This window comes from Rhododendron vialii, chromosome 5a (genome assembly GCF_030253575.1).
Source record: "Rhododendron vialii isolate Sample 1 chromosome 5a, ASM3025357v1".
Lineage (NCBI taxonomy): Eukaryota > Viridiplantae > Streptophyta > Magnoliopsida > Ericales > Ericaceae > Rhododendron > Rhododendron vialii.
In genome coordinates this window covers 33,944,498-33,964,396 of record NC_080561.1, presented here as the reverse complement: position 1 = coordinate 33,964,396, position 19,899 = coordinate 33,944,498, and the positions used below count along the sequence as shown (strand labels likewise).

Below are 19,899 nucleotides of genomic sequence, written 5' to 3'. Positions count from 1 at the left end.
TTTTCGCCGTTTTCTTGCACTTGTTACGGCTGAGCAACCGCTCGCCACCGTCTGGTTCAAGGCGGCGCTGGGCTTCTTCAGCGTTGTTCACGCTATTACCGAGGTCTAAACTCATCCCGAGACCTAGATTCATCCCGAGGCCAAAACTCATCCCGAGACCTAGACTCACCTTGATCCCAAGGGAAAGGACTTCTGTTTTTAGAAATTCTTCCGAGAGGGAAACGCCTTTATAGGAAACGATTGTCCGAGGACTCCGGGGAGCGATGACCATTCCGCACCGAGCGCTAGACATTGATTTTTTCCCTGAGCACATAGCTAACGGGTTCTTGTATTCCTTTCCTTGGTTAGGCAGAAGCGAATGGTCATCGAGCTCTCTTCGGACAGTTCCGGTAGTTCAGGTTCTTCTCCTGTTGAAATTCCCGAGGACATTCGCCAGACACTTCGGGAGAGGGCATTCTTCCGGACTCCAATCGACTGCGTTGAACCATTTGAACCCTCGAGAGCTCCTCGTGAGGTGACGACGTTTGACTCCCAAGATATGGAAGCCCCAAGTACCTCGAACCAAGGTCCGGGTCCATTCGCCGATGCCCCCGAGGAGGTACGGGGACGCAGGAGGGCGATGAGGCCATGCCCATACCGAAATCAATACTTTGACGGCTCCTCGGCTTCTTATGCCGAATTTAAGAGGGTATACAGCGTTCCTCATGACGTTGACATTCGGATCTTACCGAACAGCGACCCCAAGGACCTTCCACACCGGGAGGGAGCACTCATATTCCCCTTGATGGCTATCACAGAGGGGGGCGTTAGATTCCCCCTTCATCAGTTTGTCCGAAGGGTTCTCCGAGCTCTCTCCCTCACGTCTTCTCAGCTGACGGTGAACTCCTACCGGATCATCACGAGCATTATAGAGCTGAGGAGACAATATAACCTGACGTTCGGACTCGAGGAGCTTTTCGGTGTATACCTCGTTGGAGTTAACCGGGAGAGCGACCGTCACTACCTCTCCTGTAGGACGGGATACGACACCTTCCTTATCGACCATCTTCCTGACTCGGAAGAGTGGGCGAGTATTTATGTGTCGGTCACCGGGAATTTTATGTTTGGACCCGGGGAGAGCGCGGACACAGCCACCACAGTTCAGTTCGAAACCGGGGCTCCTGGTCGGTAGAAACATCTTCTTAGCTTTATTATGTTTGCACATTTTTCTTTCCTCATTGTATACTGATTCTTCCATTCTCTATCTTTCAGCCGAGGGCATCGTTGCAGAGCTTCGGGCAAGAGCTAACCGAGCGCAAATAACAGCGGCCTACGCAATTCCTATCACGAGTCGGTATGCACCCGATCTGCTCGGATACAAACCGACTTACACCGGTTATTTGAAAAAGAAGCCGAGGCAGCAAGGAGTTTCTCGAGGGGGACGAGGACGTGGCCGAGGAAGAGACCAAGGAAGAGGAGAGGGCGGGAGAGGAGGAGCCGGGGCGACAGAAGACGAAGTTGGTGAGTCTGTTCCCCGAGGCGTGATCCGGGAAGAAATCGACCGGGAGACCCCAGAAAGGACGGGACTTAGTGGAGAGATGACCGGTCGTGGAAGGGAAGTGCTCAACCTTCGGCGCCAAAGGCCACGAGGGCGGGGTGCTGGCGTCAGGGTTGGGTCGCCGGGGGCCGAAAACTCGAGGGTGATCCCTGTTTCTCCTCAGGAGCCGCCGGAGAAGAGGGCTCGCACCGAGGAAGAAGGCTTCGGACAAGGGAGGGGCGGGGAGCCGATCTTGATAGATGAAACAGGGGCCCGAGGAGATGAGGGAGATGTGGAGAGCCGGGGGGGAACCGAGACGGGGACTCGCGTTCCGGCGAGGGAGGTCCCCTGGGCCCCCGAGGTTCGTCACTACTCGGGGCGCCTGATTCATCATGCTGATAGCGCGTCTTCTAACATTGGGACGGCGTTTGGGTTGCTTCGGTCGTGTATTCTTCCGAAGGATGCCCGAGCTGTTGAGGGGTGCACCGTGGATCTGACAGGAGAGATAGCGCAGGCACTTCTGAAAGTAAGTTACTTCTGAAAGTTTCTTTTCTTACTCCTTTGATCGTTTTATTGAAATTTTGATCAATTTTAATTGTGTTGGTAGGCCGGCGCTCGGGTGCTCGCTGTGAACGAACAGTGCCAGGCACGGGAGCAGGAGATGGAGCTGCTGAGGAAGACTCTTGCTCAGAGAGAGGACGACCTGAAAGTGGCGAGGGAGACTTGTGACCTCTACCTAGCCGACTTTCAGCGGTGCGACCGGGAGCGGGTTCTTGCCGAAGCGAAAGCCAAAAAAGCTGAGGAGGATGCTGACACATTGAGGGCTGCTGGGGCTCGGGAGGTCGAGTTTGCAAGGAACAAAGGCTACGATGAGGGCTGGGATGCTGCCGGAGTAGAATATAAGAAGCAGGTCCGGGAGATAGAAGCCGAGCTCTTCAGGGATCGGTTCTTGGACGGACTTCGGTACGGCCACGAGGCCTTGATAAGCAAGCTTACTCTGCCAGAGGGTTCGGAGCTTCGAACCGTGCCTGAGCCCCCTCCTGAAGAGCTCGTGCTACCGGAGGAGGAAAACGAGCAGGTGCCGATCCAGGAGCCCCAAGCGACCGAGGAGCCAGCTGACCTTAGTGCCCCTGTTCCCTGATGAAGCATAGGAACTTTATATTTTGTAACTCTGAAAAAGTACTTTAATTTTTGCTTGAATGGTCGGTTTACTGGACGGCTCCGGACATTTGGAGTTTGCCGTTCCAGGGATTGTAATTGTTTGATACTTGAAGCAGTACCCTTTTTGTTTATTGTTCGTGAATGAATGCTCTTCTTTTCTTGAATGTTTTTATCTTTGAAATGCTTGTTTGATTGGTTTGCTCCTTAGGTTATGATGCCCCTGCTTCGGTGGGACTTAAAAAGTTTGTAGAAACAAGTTTAACCGAAGCATTAACCGAATCGTTTTGCCAAGCATAAAAAAGATGTTTAATCAAGAAAAAGTGACTCGTTCCGAAGCCCCAGCTTAGTAGGACCGAATCAGAACCACTCATTGTAATGAACTTTTGACATTGCACGCCCCTGCTGATTAATAGAAATGAGCCTATCGAGCAGAGGCGGGATGGTATTACTGCTAGGGACGTAGGCCGAGGTCACGAAGTGGTACGGCTTTTGCCATAGGTTAGTGACGCAGCGAGTCCGAACAGAGAGAAATTTTTGATGGGTCGGTGTAAGGGGCTCGGAGAAAAAGGCCGAGTATCCTTACAGCGAGTGACCAAAAATTTAGACGACCGAAGAGGCCCGGGCGACTTGGTGGGAATTTTTCTCCGAGGGTATCACCTATGGGAGAACAATATCCCTGAAGTCGGTATAAAATGGTCCGGGCAAGAATAGGCCAAGTATAAGTAATTTAAACAATCAGTGTACGAATAGTGCCAAAGAGCATTCTCATTAAAATTCGGGGTATTGTCAATACATAAGCAGATTGCCTTCAAAACTTTCTCAAAAGAAAATGCAATGTAATAAGGATAAAACGGGCTTCGGTGGCCGAGCACTATCCGTAGAACTTCTTCAAATTGTTGGCGTTCCATGACTTAGCAATGGGGGAACCATCCAGTTTCTCCAATTTGTAATTACCCGAACCGAGGTGCTTGAGAACTCGGTAAGGACCCTCCCAATTGGGCATTAACTTTCGCTTTTTGGACTTCTCCACCACCTTTTTCCAAACTAGATCGTCAGGCTTAAACGACCGGAGGCGCACGCTTCGGTTGTAACCCTTTGCAACCTCCTGTTGGTATGAAGCGAGCTTTATCCTTGCGTTGTCCCGTTCTTCTTCGGCTAAATCGAGGTCCGAAGCAATGGTGGTGTTGTTGACCGACTCATCAAAATTTTCTGTTCTCATTGTTGGGAGTCCGACTTGGAGTGGGATGACCGCCTCCATTCCGAATGCCAAGGAAAAAGGTGTGCGACCGGTTGATCGCCGAGGCGTCGTACGGTAGCCCCAGAGTACCCTGGGCAGCTCTTCGGCCCACTTTCCTCGCCGTGATTCGAGTCGTCGCTTTAGTCCGGATGAAATTGCTTTGTTTGCCGCCTCAGCCTGTCCGTTGCCCTGGGGGTAAGCCGGAGTGGACGTATCCCATTTGATACCGTATTCGTCAAGCAGAGCCCGGTACTTCTGTCCTGTAAACTGCCCTCCATTGTCAGTAATTATGGCGAACGGCACACCGAAGCGTGAGATGATGTTGCGCCACACAAAGCGGATGACGTCTGTTTCTTCGATGGTTACCAGGGGCTCGGCCTCGACCCATTTCGAGAAATAATCAGTTGCGGTTAAAAGGAACTTGAATCCACCCGGAGCGACTGGGAGCTTTCCAACGATATCCATGCCCCATTGGGAGAAGGGCCAGGGGCTGGTGAGAGGGCTCAGGTCCCGGGCCGGCTGATGGATAATGGGAGCGAACATCTGGCACTTTTTGCAACGCTTGACGAACTCTTCAGAGTCCTTCTTCATTGTCGGCCACCAATATCCCTGAGTGAGGGCTCGGTGGGCGAGCGATCGTCCACCGGAGTGACAACCGCTGTCACCGGCATGAAGTTCTTCGATGATGCCCGGAACTTGATGTGGGTGTGCAACCAATAAGTACGGCCCGGTGAATGATCTTCGGTAAAGCTTGCCGTTGGGATTGAGCCAGAAGAGGGCAGCTTTGTTGCGGAGTCGGTGGGCGTCCTTTTTGTCGGTGGGAAGGGAGTCTTCCCTTAGGTAAAGGACGATTTCATCCATCCAGCTCGGACCGAGCTCTATGTTGAGTACTTCCTTCTGTAGGTTTTCGAGTTCAAAACTGGGCTTGTCAATAGAATTGAAGGAAATGGATCGGTGCCCAGTGCATGAGAATGCCGAAGCGAGACCTGCCAGGGCGTCGGCGTGGGCGTTCTGTTCCCTTGAAATATGCTCGACTCTGATTGCTTTAAAGCGTTGAATGAGCTGGACAGCGGCGCTTAGGTAGGTACGCATGCGGTCATCCCGAGCTTCGTATTCTTCCGAGAGTTGGTTAACCACCAACTGGGAGTCGCTGTAAACGACGAGCTCTTCGATGCCAATGGCTTCGGCAGTCTTGAGTCCGGAGATCAACGCCTCATATTCGGCCTCGTTGTTAGAGGCTGGGAAATTGATGGAGAAGGAGCTTTCGTGCAAGACACCGGAGGGTGAGAGAAGAACGACGCCCGCACCTGCGCCTCGGCTGTTGGATGCGCCATCGACGTACATTTTCCATACATCTCCGTGAAAGAGCTGCCAAGCTGTGCTAGGGTTGGCCTGGAGTACTGCTTCGGTGCTCGGTGGGGGTGCCGAAGCAGATACGTTGGGCGGTGTAAGCTCTGCGATGAAGTCAGCCAGAACCTGAGCCTTTATTGCTGTCCGAGGCTGAAAGTGGATTTCGAAATTGGCAATCTCAACGGCCCATTGTGAAATTCGGTTGGAGAGATCGGCCTTTCGGAGAAGAGATTTGAGGGGGAACTCGGTCAGGATGATGATGCGATGAGACTAGAAATATGGGGCAAGCTTTCGGGAGGCTGAGATTAGGGCGAGCACGAGCTTCTCCAGGGGGAGGTAGCGCGTCTCGGCGGGAGTCATGGTTTTGCTGGAGTAGTAGATTGGCTGGTGCTCCCGACCCTCCTGTCGGACGAGCACCGAGCTGACGGCGTGCGGGGAGACAGCTAGATAGAGGAACAGGTCTTCCTGGTCCCTTGGAGTGACGAGGAGTGGAGCCGTGGAAAGATACTCCTTTAATCGCTGGAGGGCTCGGTCACATTCTTCTGTCCAGTTGAAGCTTCGTCGGCTGCCCTTTAGTAGAGCGAAAAATGGCTGACATTTGTCCGAGGAGCGACTTATAAACCGATTCAGAGCAGCAGCCATCCCGGTTAGACGCTGAACATCGCGCTTGTTGTGGGGAGCCGAGAGCTGATCAATTGCTTGAATTTGGAAAGGATCGGCCTCAATACCGCGCCGGGAGACGAGATGGCCGAGAAATTTGCCGGAGCTAACGCCGAAGACGCATTTCTCGGCATTGAGGCGGAGTTTGTGGCGCTTTAGTATCTCGAAGACTTCGGCAAGGTGGGTTAGATGATCACTGGCACGAAGACTTTTAACCACCATGTCGTCAATGTATGCCAGCATAGTGTCGCCCAGTAATTGCTCGAACATCTTGGTTATCATTCGCTGGAAGGTTGCTCCGGCATTTTTCAAACCGAAGGGCATTACGAGGTAACCGAAGATCCCGTGGGGGGTAATGAAGGCGGTGTTCTCGATATCGCCTTCGCTCATGGCGATCTGGTGGTAGCCCCGGTACGCATCCAAAAAGCTGAGTCGCTCGTGGCCAGAGGTGGCGTCGACAAGCTGGTCGATTCGGGGAAGAGGAAAGAAGTCCTTCGGGCAAGCATCGTTAAGGTTGGAGTAGTCGACACAGACACGCCATTTGCCATTTTTCTTCTTGACTACGACGGTGTTAGCCAACCACTTGGGGTACTGGACCTCTCTGATTGCCCCAGCGTTTAGGAGTCGGTTGACTTCTTCAATGACGGCCTCGGAGTGAATGGGAGAGGACCGTCGTGCCTTCTGTACGACCGGTCGCTTGGCTTTGTCGATGTTGAGCTCGTGGCAGATAAAAGAGGGGTCGAGCCCCGGCATCTCGTAGGGAGTCCAGGCGAACACTTCAATGTTTCGGTTGAGAAAAGCTACCGTCTCATTCCGATCAGTGTCACTAAGTGAGGAACTGACAAGGAAGAAGCGGGAGCCGTCCTCGGTGATTGGGATTGTGGCCACATCTTCGACGGTTTTGTCGTCGGGGGATCTGCCGACGTCCTCCAAAACTGGGGCTTCTGGTGCTTCAATGAGATTCACCCGGGGGGTCTGCTTGGTGCTTCGGACAGCGTTGACGTAGCACTGCTTGGCCGCGGTCTGGTCTCCGTACAGGTCTTCCTGGTGCCCGTTAGTGCCGATGAAACGTACCACTTGGTGATAAGTGGAAGCAATCGCTTTAAGCCTATGCAGCCAGGTTCGACCGACAATGGCGTTGTAAGGGCCAGGGACGTCGACCACCACAAAGTCTATTTCAAGCGTTACCGAGCCGGCACGGACAGGAAGAGTGATCATACCGATGGGCCAGACAGGAGCTCCGTTGAAGTCGATAAGGGGAACTTCGGAAGGACGGAGGTCGGTCTCGGGAATCTTCAGATCCTTGAAAAGGGAGTAGTACATGACTTCGGCCGAGCTGCCCTGGTCTACGAGGACGCGACGGACATTGAAATTTCCGATGCGTAGCGTGACCACGAGGGCGTCGTTGTGGGGAAGTTGGACGCGGTCGAGATCCTTCTCGGTAAACGTTATCGTCCATTTGGAGCCGTCGTCGGTTCTTGGGCGCTTCGGTTCGGGGCCAACTAGCATGACCTGCTTGGAGGAGGAGGCTTCATTCAATTCTGCCCGGATGACTCGAGCGGCTTCGGGGTTCAAGGGACCATGTATGACGTTGATTGTCTGTACCTCTTCTTCGGTATGTGATTCGGTCCTCTGTGTTCGAGCCGTCGTCTTCTCGTGATCGATGAAGTTTCCGAGGTGGCCACCAGCAACAAGCTGTTCCAAGTAGGCCTTGAAGGGCTTGCATGCTGTGGTGAAGTGACCTTGCTCGCTATGGTAGCTGCATCGAACGATGGGATTCTTGATTTTCCCATTTTCGGTTCCGAGTTTTTGATTGGGGAAGGAGAAAAAAGGCTGATCCTTCACTTGATCAATGATCCGGTAGATGGGAATGGTGAAGACGGTCTTTTCGGCGTTGAAGTCACTTGGCTTCGGCCCCCTCCTCGGCGACTGCTTGATCGTGTTGACCTGTTTCTTCGAGGTTGAGACAGGTGCGGGGGCCGGTATGGATACCGAAGTGTTCAACGCTTTTGAACTTGTAGGCTTCCCGATGCCTCTCTCTGCCTTGGACTCGATGAGCTGACACCAGTTCTCGATTCGAGTCATAAGGTCCTTCATAGAGTTCGGCTTATGGCGAGCGAGGTCGTCGTAGACTTGCTCGTCCTGGGATGTGAGACCGAGCTTGAATCCTCGGGCAGAGATGACACCGTCGCAACCTTCTATCTCATTGAACAACTCCCAATAGCGGCCGGCGTACTGCCGAAGCGTTTCGTCGTTCCTCTTACGGAGGGCTAAGAGGGAGTCGATCTCCTTCTCGTGCTTGTTGCTCGTTACAAACCGTGCCATGAAGGCGTCACAGAGGGAGTCGAACGAGGAGATTGACCGAGCCGGGAGTTGATTGAACCAGGTGAGGCCCAGGTTGCCGAGGCTTGCTGGAAACACTTTGCACAGGAAAGCATCGTCCGAGGGTTCATTCCGAAGAAATAGAGACATGACGGTTTTATACTGGACCAGATGAGTGTACGCCTCGGTCTTGCCGTCATATTTGGCGAACTTGGGTTGGGAGAATCCTTTGGGGGGGGTAACTGAGTCGATCTCTCTTGTGAATGGAGAGGTCGAGAGTCGTGCAAGTCGCGCATCGCGATGAGGTCGGATCGAACGGTCGGGGCCGTCTGGACGCTCAGTCGCTGTACGTTTCTTGGGGACGAGTTTGTCCAATCGTTCGTGCTCCTTTCTCATTGGATCGATACTAACCGTTTTTCTGGGAAAACGCTCCTGGCGATGATGTCGGTAGCTATCCCGAGCGGAAGCCTCGAGGCGCTCGGTGACCGGGCTCCTGCTGTTTGCGCCGCCGGGGTGCGAGACGATGGGACTTCTGGCTCGGGGGCCCTTCAGGCGCTCCCGGTATCCTCTAGTCTGGATCTCGACAAGGCCGTCATCTCCCCTGGATGCCCTTGTGAGGCTAGGGGTAGATTCCCGGCCTGTCCTGCCCACAAGGACGGAGTGGGTGGAGGAGGCAGAGACGCTTCCAGCACCGAGCCTGTCAAAGGCCGATGGTCTCCTTCGAAGTTGCGCAGGAGAGCGAGAACGGTCCCTGCGCGATGTTTCTTTTGGGGCTCGTGTGTCCACCGGTCTTGGTGACTCAAGACGATCCTTGACTGAAGGACGGGATCTGTGCTCTAGCAGGTGACCGGCTTCGTGACTGCGTGGGGGGGTGCGACGGTTTGTTCTTCCGCCGCGGCTCCCGGAGGAATGAGATGGGGAGATGAGGAGGTGTTTGATCTCTGCCAACTCGTCTCGGACGTGTCTGTCGCGGTCTACAGTCGTCGTGAGATCATCGATTTTGCGCTCGAGATGGCGGATGTAGGAGTGGAGCTCGGAGGATGGGCCTGCGTCTGGAGCTGATGCTCCGGCGCCAACTCCGATGGATATGTGGTTCTTTCCATGGGCCGCCGCTCCTCCAGAAGCCAGGCTGTGGTCCACGAGGGAACCGAGCCCGTGGGCGGTACCACCGTGATGTGCGTCGTCGATCTCCACCATGTTTGATTCTGGACGTTTTAACGGAGCAGATGGGGGGAAGTGAAAGTTGAAAGGATGGCTAGATCCCCAGCGGAGTCGCCAATTGTAGGGGTTCGATTTAGGAGGAAGGACCTTCTCCTGAACTTGTACTTCACTTCCGCTGCTCCGTTCCTCCGCCGATGGACCTGCAACAAGTCACTAAGGCTGGAATAGCCCTGTGACCCTCCGACGATCAAGTTAGATGTAAGGAGAGTTGCTTTTAGGTCTAGGGTTAGGGGAAGATGGCATACCTCTCAAAGATGAATATCCCTTTGTATTTATAGACCTAGGTTAACTTGAGCTCCAAGCCAATGCGTGGAGGTCACGCTTAGGTAACCGCCCTTGGTGACATCATAGATGACGCCACGGGATAAGACGGTTACGAAGCACATGGGCAGATGATCCTTTTCGCCACGTATCGCTCATGGTCCCCTCCTGCTATGCTGCATTCTGCCAACAGTCCCAAACGGAATGCTCACCTCGGTAACTAACCGAAGTGTAAACAGGAGACTTGACTCCGAGCGAGTAAACAGAAAGATATACACAGGCCCATGTCAATATGAGGCCTCGGTTAATGGTGGTCCGGTTATATTACCGAGACGATTACCGAAGCCTCTACAGTTGGGACATGTAACAGCAATGATGGACACCCTTCCGATTTGATATGTTTGGGTTGTTGGTATTTTATGGACTGCTTTATAATAACTGATGTTATTATGGCCTTTCATTGCGCCTGAAAATCTTGTATCGATGTGTCCTTGCATTGAATACCACATGACCAGATTTCTCTCCTCACCAGCAAGGGACATTCCATTCCTTCTTATTCTTCTTTTTCTTTTCATTCCACCTGGGGAAGATTGAAAATGAGGGAGTGGATGAAGATGAAGTCCGTAAGTTGATCCAGTGGGCCATTGATGCTGCTCGACTCCATCCTTCTCCTCCCACTGACTCTGAGGATCACATTGTCCTGAACACTAAAAAATCATATTGTCTTTTTCCATCTCCCCTTCTTATCAAATACTATTAATGTAACTAAAGTGCTGCAAGAAGTTTTTCATGTGTGTTATCTAATTCTATATTTTTAAGTGTTATGAGTGTCTGCTCTCACCAATGTTCTAAAAGTCACTAGGCGCTAGTCGGGCGTTCTGTCATCTTCAAGCAATTAATTGGATTAATCGGTGCATATTAATTACTCCATCCATTCCCTTTTTAAAATCCAGTATTCCGTTTTGGGTTGTCACTTAATAAGTGTCCATTTTGTAAAATTAGTGGGTAAAAATTGGCACATTTTTCATTATGCCTCTAAAAGTATATTCCATTTTGAAAAGTTAGTGAGTAAAAGTGTAATGATATGTTTCCATAGAGGGAAAGTAAGGAAAGTGGAGGTAAAAATTGCTGTGAAAGGTGTAATGATGATGTTTGGTTGCGTGTCTTTTCCAAAGCACTCAACTCCACTTCCATCAAGACAAACAACTACTCCCATTTAAACAGGTTTAGTACACAATGTTACATGGATAGTATTTCTCACCTTTGGTGATAGCTGGTCTACATTGAATTGTTCCTATCATGCTTTGGCAAACTCTGACTTGTGTTTAAGTGTTGCATAATATTACATTTAATTATTTCTCGCCTATACATAATGTTACTTTAAATTACTTTTCTCCTCCAATATCCCTATTAACATTCAGTTTACTTGGCCTCTCGTAGCCAGGGCCGGCCCTGGTCATAAGCCCACAAGGTCACCCCCTAAGGGCCCCAATTTTGTCCCTATAATAGGGTCCCCAAATAGGTAGATGCATTAATTATTCTATTCTATACATCGCATCTATGTATTAGATACGTGCATGGCACAACCCCATCTAGATCCTTAATGGCATGAGCTCGATTCTTCTCCTCTTTTTTTGTGATCACCAAAAGAGACTTTCATCTTGTCAAGTTAAAATTGAAGTGTTGCTGGTGTGGTTCTTCCCCAAAACCTAAAGGTTCGCCTGAGCAAGCCTAACACTGCACCAGCACAGTACATGTAGTCATTGGTAATATTAGATTGTTAACCACCAACTCATCTAAAAGCTTAAGCTATTAGAGGGAGGGGCAACTTTATTACTTATACCTTCAACACACCCCCTCACGTGTAGCCAGCCTCTATTCTGTAAGCGGGCTAAACACGTGTAGACATCTTAACATTAGGTAGGCGGTGAGGTTCAAACAAAGAATCCGTTGCCTGCTCTGATACCATATTAGATTGTTAACCATCAACTCATCTAAAAGCTTAAGCTATTAGAGAGAGAGACAAATTTATTACTTATACCTTCAACAAGTAACAACTGTGTTTATATAATTACTAACAGTGGGATATAGTTATTGTCTGGTGATTTTTGGTTTGGGTAATTTGGTGTGCCTTCTGGGGCAGTTTTATTTCCTTTTCTGTGGGTGGGGTCTGTTTTCAGGTAGTGAGTCTTTGTCTTTGTTGGTGCAAGATCTGGTCTCGTGGTCGCGGCGCCTTGTGTGCGTTGAGTATACTGCTGGTTCTGTGGTATCATACTGGTTGGTGCTGCAGATGGTGGTGAGTCCTTCTGCCTTGGTACGACACCACTCTCTCAAATACCTTTTGGAATAGCAATGAAGATGTAAACCTGCAATGTTCAATCCTTTTCATTCTGCTGATTTGCTTGTGGAATGCTTGGTTTGGATATCCGGCTTCAATGCTGGAGTGGTGCAGCTAATTACCCATGGTATGCTTTGTGCTTCCTGGATTGGTGCCACTGCAGCTTATTTTGGTCTGATTCTAGTTAACAAGTTCAGATGTTACTCTTGTTTCCTATCATCTGATCATGCATAAGCTTGGTAAAAGCTTGGTCTTGAGTCTTCATTGTTATATGGCAAATACTGTTTTTTTATTAATGGAGAAGAAGTTTTTTTTAATATGGCATATACTGGTGAGTGGTGACAGGCTGTCAAGAATGTGCTCTTGGAGCATGGTTCCTGAATTTGTAGCCAGGACGTTGCGGATGGATGGCTCACTCCTCAACCATGGAGGTTGATCATACTATGCAAATGACATAAGATGTTTTCTGCTAACTTTGATGAGATCCTTTTTATGTACTGATTGGTAGCGCGCCAGGGCTCCGGCTATGATGCTTCCAAGTGGTTTGGGAGCATCGTACTCCCAACTGATGCCAACCATTGGATATTTCAATTCGATCTCAACCGTTAAGTGTTAAAGCCCTTTACCCTCTACCAGCGGTAAATATTTTGAAGGGAATCTCTAAGTGGGCCCAAGTGCTTTACTCTTACAAATGCACTTTAGTTGACCGTAATACCCAAAATGCTTGCAACTATTACAATTATTTTTCGTCCAGTTTATCTTTGGTCAATATATATATCTATATATTTTCCGTCCCCTAACCTTTATGATGCTGGCGATAAAGTATTTTTTTTGGTGTTTAGTAATTTTGTTAATTTCTTATAAAAGTGTGGATTAATTAATCCTCTCAACGGAAATGAATAAAAAAATTACAAAATCCTTGATAAAATTCAAAAAACAAATCGAAAAAGCAAAACTCTATTATTCTTTTTCGAGTTTTTGTAATTTTTTTGACTTATGTCAATTTTTTTCAATTTGTAATTTCATCCCATCAAGACTACTGATTAGTTCAGAATAAATTGACGCAAATCTATCAAAAATTTAAATAAGTAACAAAAGGACAATTTGTACTTAATTAAAATCAAACTCGCCTGAAGAAGTATATTACATCAGTATTTGTTTTGTTGTCTCATCACTTTTTCTCTCTGAAGTCGTCTTCCTCAGAGCTAGTATAGTTTCAATGCCAACTCACTTTTCAGTTGGCTCATTTCTCTGTATAATGCCCAAAAAGGGCTGAACTAGACTGGTCCAATTTTTATGCATATTCCCTACTATTTTGATCATCATTGCTAGAGTCGTCGCAAATGTCAATTGCTACACTCTTTTCTTTTCTATTGAACATTGTCATATATCGCTCAAAATCTGGTCCCGACAGATTGGATCCCAATTAGTGATAAAAATTATTATAGATAGTGATGAAAAAAATTCATACAATATGGTAAGCGTAAAATACATTTTCACACAAACTGTATAAACCTAAATTTTACTAAGGATCACAATTGAATACGTGATTTCAATTAGTAGAAATTATTACCCTAAAAACGTGATTAAATTGTTGTGAAAACTTTGTGATTCCGAGCTTGTTGTCTTTGAATAGGTTGTAAGAGTTAATAATCGCTATCAAAATTAACTTTTTATTGTAGAAAACTCACTAGGTTAACTTCTTGAACTTTATTTGGTTTTGAAAGTTAGAGAGCGATCAATATGCATGGGAGAGTGGATAAGTTTGAAGAGTTTGAGGTAGGTATGAATAAATCTAGTACTATTAATGCCACAATTGGTGGTAGATAAGTAAGACAATGATATTAACTTGGTAATAAAATTACTTTTACAATTTATGAAAACAACAGATTAAACGAATGAGACATTTCAATTTAGTGGTTCATTAGTGGTTACTCCTACATTTGCCAAGTAATCAATGTTAACCATCGAGACTGTTACCCCTTCATTTTCCAATTAATCAATGTTAATGCTTGCGACCAAAGATAGTATTCCTGGGTGTCTAGCCCGAAGCGTAGGGCTCTTAAGTCAGTTGCAGAATAACTCGGTAAGACCGAGATCGATCCACAGGGAGCGATTTATTGGAGTGAAATGCTTAATCGGCCTAAGTGGTGGTTTGTAGCTATAGGTAGCCAACCCTTGGATTTTTGGTGATTGTTTTGCTGAATTCTAGTTAAACTAAAATTATGGTTGCAAGTATTTAAATGATAGGCTCGGGCCAAGGGTTTACACCACCTATAACCTAAATAATTCAATATTCTCACTAATTTACACAATCGAGTCCCACTGGTATTTTGTGTGCTCGACCGAAAGATTATGCTAAGTGTGATTGAATTACTCTATTGAGTTGGTCGAACCCTCAAAAGGACAGCAACCCAATCTTATGCGTGCCAGAGTTAACTGTTACCGCATAATCAAAGGCTTAACACTTTTGAGTTTCGAATTGATTTAAGGAGAAATTCAACCACCTATTCACATACAATTGATTTTAACGGTGAGAATTATCGAATTACTTAGGCCATAGGATGGTATTCACCCCAGGGCAGAGCCTATAATGACTACCCCTCCATTGACAAAGGACTTGCCAAGAAAAGGTTAAAAACTACTAAAAACATAATTACTTATTATTTACGTGAATATGAAAGATCAATACTAGTGCGCGCCAAAAATATGTTTATAACGGAGGTAAGCCAAAGACGTTCCGTTCTCAACCTTTAAGGGATTCGCACTAATATTGACCTTAGATTTAAATTTAGTGTGAGAAACAGTCGAGTAGTTTGCGAATACTCACAACCAAACCTCAATCTTTACTTTTTAAAAATTTAAACTAAGAACTAAACAGTCTAACAACTTGGAAGGAAATCGAAAGGAAAATTACAAAACTACAGTCTTATTCTAGGTAACAAATATTACAATGCAAATTACAAGGGCCAGGCCCTAAATGCTTCCAAAGAGTACTGAGAAAACTAAGAGAAAAAGAGAAGTTCTGGCAAAGGAAAAGGTATGCCAGAGTGAGAAGACTCTCGCATTTTTTGGCTTGAGAGAAGAGAGAGAAAGAGAGAACTCCTATTGATTATCTACGTATATACTTTATCATTCACTAGTTGGCTACTTTTATAGGCAACAAACAAAACAAAAAAAGGAGAAGAAAAAGTAAGAAAAGAGGGGCTTGTTGCTGGCAGCCAAGTCAAGGCATATTAATGCCATATACTGCATCATACTATGCAATTCCATTAGGGAATGACTTCGGTGTCCCCGGTTATTTTGGGGACACCGTAATTTTTGGCATAACAAAACCATTATGAGTATAACCAAAACCTATCATGAGCATAATCAAAACTATTATGAGCATAACAGAACCATAGCAAAGCATAACTTGTCTGTTATGCCATGGTTGGGTTTGGTTATGCCTTGGTTGGTTTTTTGGATATTCCTTGGTTATACCTTATTTGGGTTTGGTTATGCTTGTAATGGGTTTTAGTTATGCTCATAATGGTGAAATTATGTCAAAAATTACGGTGTCCCCAAAATGACTGAGGACACCATAGCATCATATATTGCATTATCATGCATAACATATTATAATAATATTTATGATAATATCTATTTGTCTTCATCTAGCCATTCTTTTCCTGGCACATAAAAGTGAAGTTTTCAAAGTTGCACTTCCAATTCCGTACGTGTAGAAGATGAAACAAGAGGCACACGGGACGCGCATTGTTCTGTGATGCTCGTGACTCTTCTTTTTAACGTTATCCGATAGGGATCTAAATACAGTTAAAATTCTTATTTTTATTTGGACTTTATGATGATGATATTGGCGTCATTTTTGCGCGCTTGAGTGGGCGGGCCAACTTGGATGTCAACAGCAACACTTTATCGTAAATTACCCGAAATTAGGAGAAACATACCTTATTTGTAATATCATCTAAAATATTCAACAATAAACATATTTATATAGAAAATGAGATATATTAAGCACAATAATATACAATATTGTGTGCTTATCAGTTAACCGCCGAGTAATCAATTTTGAATTTTGCTAATTGTGTCATTTGAATGATTGAAATAGATAAATCACTAGTTTAACAATTAATCAGTCTACTTTAGTTAATTGTATTAATCTTCACTATCAAAATCTGATCCAGACAAATATGCTTACCACAAATTCTATATTACTTACGGTATGGCAAACAAAATTATATTACCTACGGAGAGTACCTATCATTTCCATAACCATACTTACCACAAATACAAGGTGTTTTACTAAATTCTGGATATGCTTACCACGAATACGGAGAACTTATTCTTCAGATACTTTCTAAATGCGGTTTTCATCCATAGTAAAAATACCATAAAAAGTGGTATGTATAGCCATAAGCAATGGTAAGTATAACCATAAAAAACGTATAAATCTGGGAAGTTTCATTAGATTATTAGACATTTATTTGAGATTCTTCAACTTATGATCTTTCGGTAAGTTGGTGCGAGATAATAATCATAACTAAATTCAGTTTGTTCTTGAAAAAAACTTACTTGGTCAGCTTCTTTAAGTTGTCATGGAGTTTCTTCTTAAATCTTCATTTTTTTTTGGACAAGAGGATAGATGAATGTGAGTTAGAAGAGTTAGAGTGAATAAATTTGCAGGGTTTACGGTAGGTATGGAGAAACATAGTACCACTAATGCCATAATTGGTGGTAAATAAATAAGACAATTGGCAAAACGTGATCAGTTTACGTGGTAAGACTGGTTTAAATATATAGTCGTTTTGCCCTTATTTCATGATAAGTATTGTCAATCACGTGGTAAGTGTTATCAATGAATATTAGTTCATCGTAAAAATTCAGCTTTTGTGGTATCTCTAGCCTTATGCTTTGGTAAGTAAGCATTATTCTATAGTAAGTATGACATTAATGATTGGTAGGTATACATTTATGTATCATCATTAATGTCATAGTACCTACCACATTAAATTTTATTTGGATCTACTTGTATTACTTTTATGATAAATTAAATAAAAATATTTATATAATAAAATTACTTTTAAAAAAGGATCAAATAAATGAGATATTTCAATTTATTGGTTCATTAATGATTACTCCTACATTGGCCAAGTGATCAATGTTAACCACAAAGACTGTTACTCCTTCATTTGCTAAGTGATCATTGTTAACCATCAAATAACCATTTTTGAAATTTTCTAATTGTGTAACTTGAAGGATTGAAATAGATAAGTGTGTGGTTAAGCAATTAAAAAATTAGTCAGCCTACTTTTGCCAATTATATTAATTTTCACTAATCACTATCAATCAACATCATTGTTAACTACCACATCTGTCAAATATGATCTTAATCGATTCAAATCATTTAATCAATTGGCTGAACATATAATCAGATCAATCAATTACAAATGAATCAATTCTCATTGATTGATTGCTGCCAAGTACATTAGTATCAACACTATTAGTTGTTAGATTTCCAAAATATATTATATTGATAACTATAAACTATACTAATGTAATTGAATAGCCCAATTTCATTAAATACTACTATAAATTCAATTGAGAATCCTACAAAATTATTAAATAGCTAAATATATTTATCGTTCAATTTTGTTGTAACAATCAACTTATAGTGTTATTTTATAATATATATTAACTAAATTTGTAAGCTATCAAAATATTAAATAAATATCTTGTTTTTTCCATAATATTTAAAACTAAGTTACTTAAATATATCTATAATAAATGATTATTTGAAAATTAATTAATTAAATACATTTATAATGTCATTTGGAAATTATGGAAATATTTTTCAAATTTTTATATTTTCATAACAAATTAAAATTTTAAACTAGATTTATAAACGACCACCATTTTTTAGATAATTCTTCTAATATATAAATCTCTAAAATCTGCAAATTTTTCTGCCAAAAAATAGGGTACTTTTTTTTTTTTACTTAATGGTAACTTGTTACCTGACCAACCGGTTGTAGTAAGTGTTGCCTATTTGTGTGATAAGTGTTATCTTATACAATGGTAAGTGTTGTCTTAGTTGGTGATAAGTGTTGTCTGTTCCTGTGGTAAGTAATTCTCCATTTTTTTGGGTCAAAATCACCTTGTTTTTAACAAAAACACCTTACTTTTAGTTTTTGGTTTTGATTTTGATTCAAGAGCTGTGATTTATCTATTTTCAATCCAAAGGCTGTAATTCATTGGGACTTGGGAGTATGGTGCTCTCGTGCCACTTGGAGCATCACATAAGTTTTGAGCTTGCCAGGGGAGAGTTGTTGGGTTTGAAAACTTTTTGCTTTGGTGTGTCTTTTTTCTTCATTTGCTTCTCTCCTTTCTACTTTTTCTGCTACTTCATTCTATCCTATATATAGTTGATTGCAAATTGAAAGCGCACAATCCAAATTGTATCAATCTTCAATCATCAAAACAGGTACGCTTCCAACAACAAATTAGAACCCATCTTACCCATATCTCCTCATGATCATCACCGGTCATCTGCATCGACTCAGATTCAGGGGGGAAAATATTTCGATTTTATACTTTGTGTGGGAAATTTGAATGATATCATGTATAGGTTACTGAATTAGCTGGTACTTAACCAAATGGGTCTTGCTCAGTTGGAACTCTTAAATCTCATTAAGAGATCAAGAGTTCGAATCACTCTCCCCACCTGCGTGTGGATGTTTATTGGGATTGTTTATCTCCTTAAGGTGGCTATTAGTTGGGTTGAGCTTATTGCGATTGTGAAATTGTTTCGATGTAATTCTGATACTTGCACTCTCCTACTGCATGTAACTGTAATAGGAAAAAAAAAAAGAATTAGCTGATACTTGTTTGTCCTTGTCCCTTGCAGCTATAGGAATAAGGCTTCTGTGTAATAGCTTCGATGATTTATCACGTGTTCTTGAGCTTTAGAGGTGAAGACACCCGCAAGACCTTCACCGACCAACTTTATACCGCTTTGTCGGGTGCAGGTTTTCTCACGTTTCGAGATGATGATGGGATTGAGAGAGGTCAAAATGTTAAGTCAGAACTGGACAAGGCTATAAAAGAAGCAAGGAGTTCAATAGTTGTGCTTTCCAAAGACTATTCTTCTTCCGGATGGTGCCTTGATGAACTCGTGATGATCCTCGAACGCAGGAGGACATCATCGGGGGCCGGGCATGTAGTTTTACCTGTCTTCTATGATGTGGATCCCTCACAAGTTAGAAAGCAAACAGGGAGCTTCGGAGAGGCATTCTGTAGACACGAAGAGCGATTAAATGCGGAAACCAACGAAAGTAAAAAGGAGTACTTGAGGGAAAAGGTGCAATTATGGAGGGGAGCACTTAGAGAAGTTGCTGATCTTGCGGGGATGGTCTTGAAAATTCAAGCTGACGGGTAATTATCTCCTGAATTCCTCACTTTGACATTATTAGTAAATATATTCATCATTGATTTCCTTTATGAGAATGTGAAAAAATTTAAGCAACTAACAAAATTTGAAGCAGAAGAGAGAGGTTTGCAAATAAAATAACTGAATCTGTTGATTTCTTGGGCAATTTTGGCATAAAAATAGTGACTTGGCTTCAGAATATGGAAATACCAGCATTGTGAATCCATAATTGATCTCCTTCCATATACTAGAATAGAAGATAGTTGTCAGCTCATACAAGCATTAGCATTAGCCTTTGCCCATAAATATCACATTTATGGCTATTTAGTGGACAGTTGTTTGCGTGGGTAGTTCAAGTTTGATTTTATCTTTGACGAACTGTTCTGCCTTTAACAAATTAATTC

The 19,899-nt window shown here is 44.4% G+C and overlaps 1 protein-coding gene across 2 annotated transcripts in view; it reads left to right on the top strand.

Annotated features, from left to right (window-relative positions):
- LOC131327140 (disease resistance protein RPV1-like) overlaps positions 1-19,899 on the top strand; it is a 45,525-nt gene that overhangs the window by 20,821 nt on the left and 4,805 nt on the right. Inside the window, exons 2-3 of one of the 2 annotated variants that reach the window (XM_058360156.1) lie at positions 12,019-12,193; positions 18,974-19,500. In XM_058360156.1, coding sequence (XP_058216139.1) covers positions 19,007-19,500 — 494 coding nt within the window. In that variant the 5' untranslated portion in view covers positions 12,019-12,193; positions 18,974-19,006. The remainder of the gene's footprint in view (positions 1-12,018; positions 12,194-18,973; positions 19,501-19,899) is intronic. The other variant, XM_058360157.1, reaches the window with a different exon arrangement.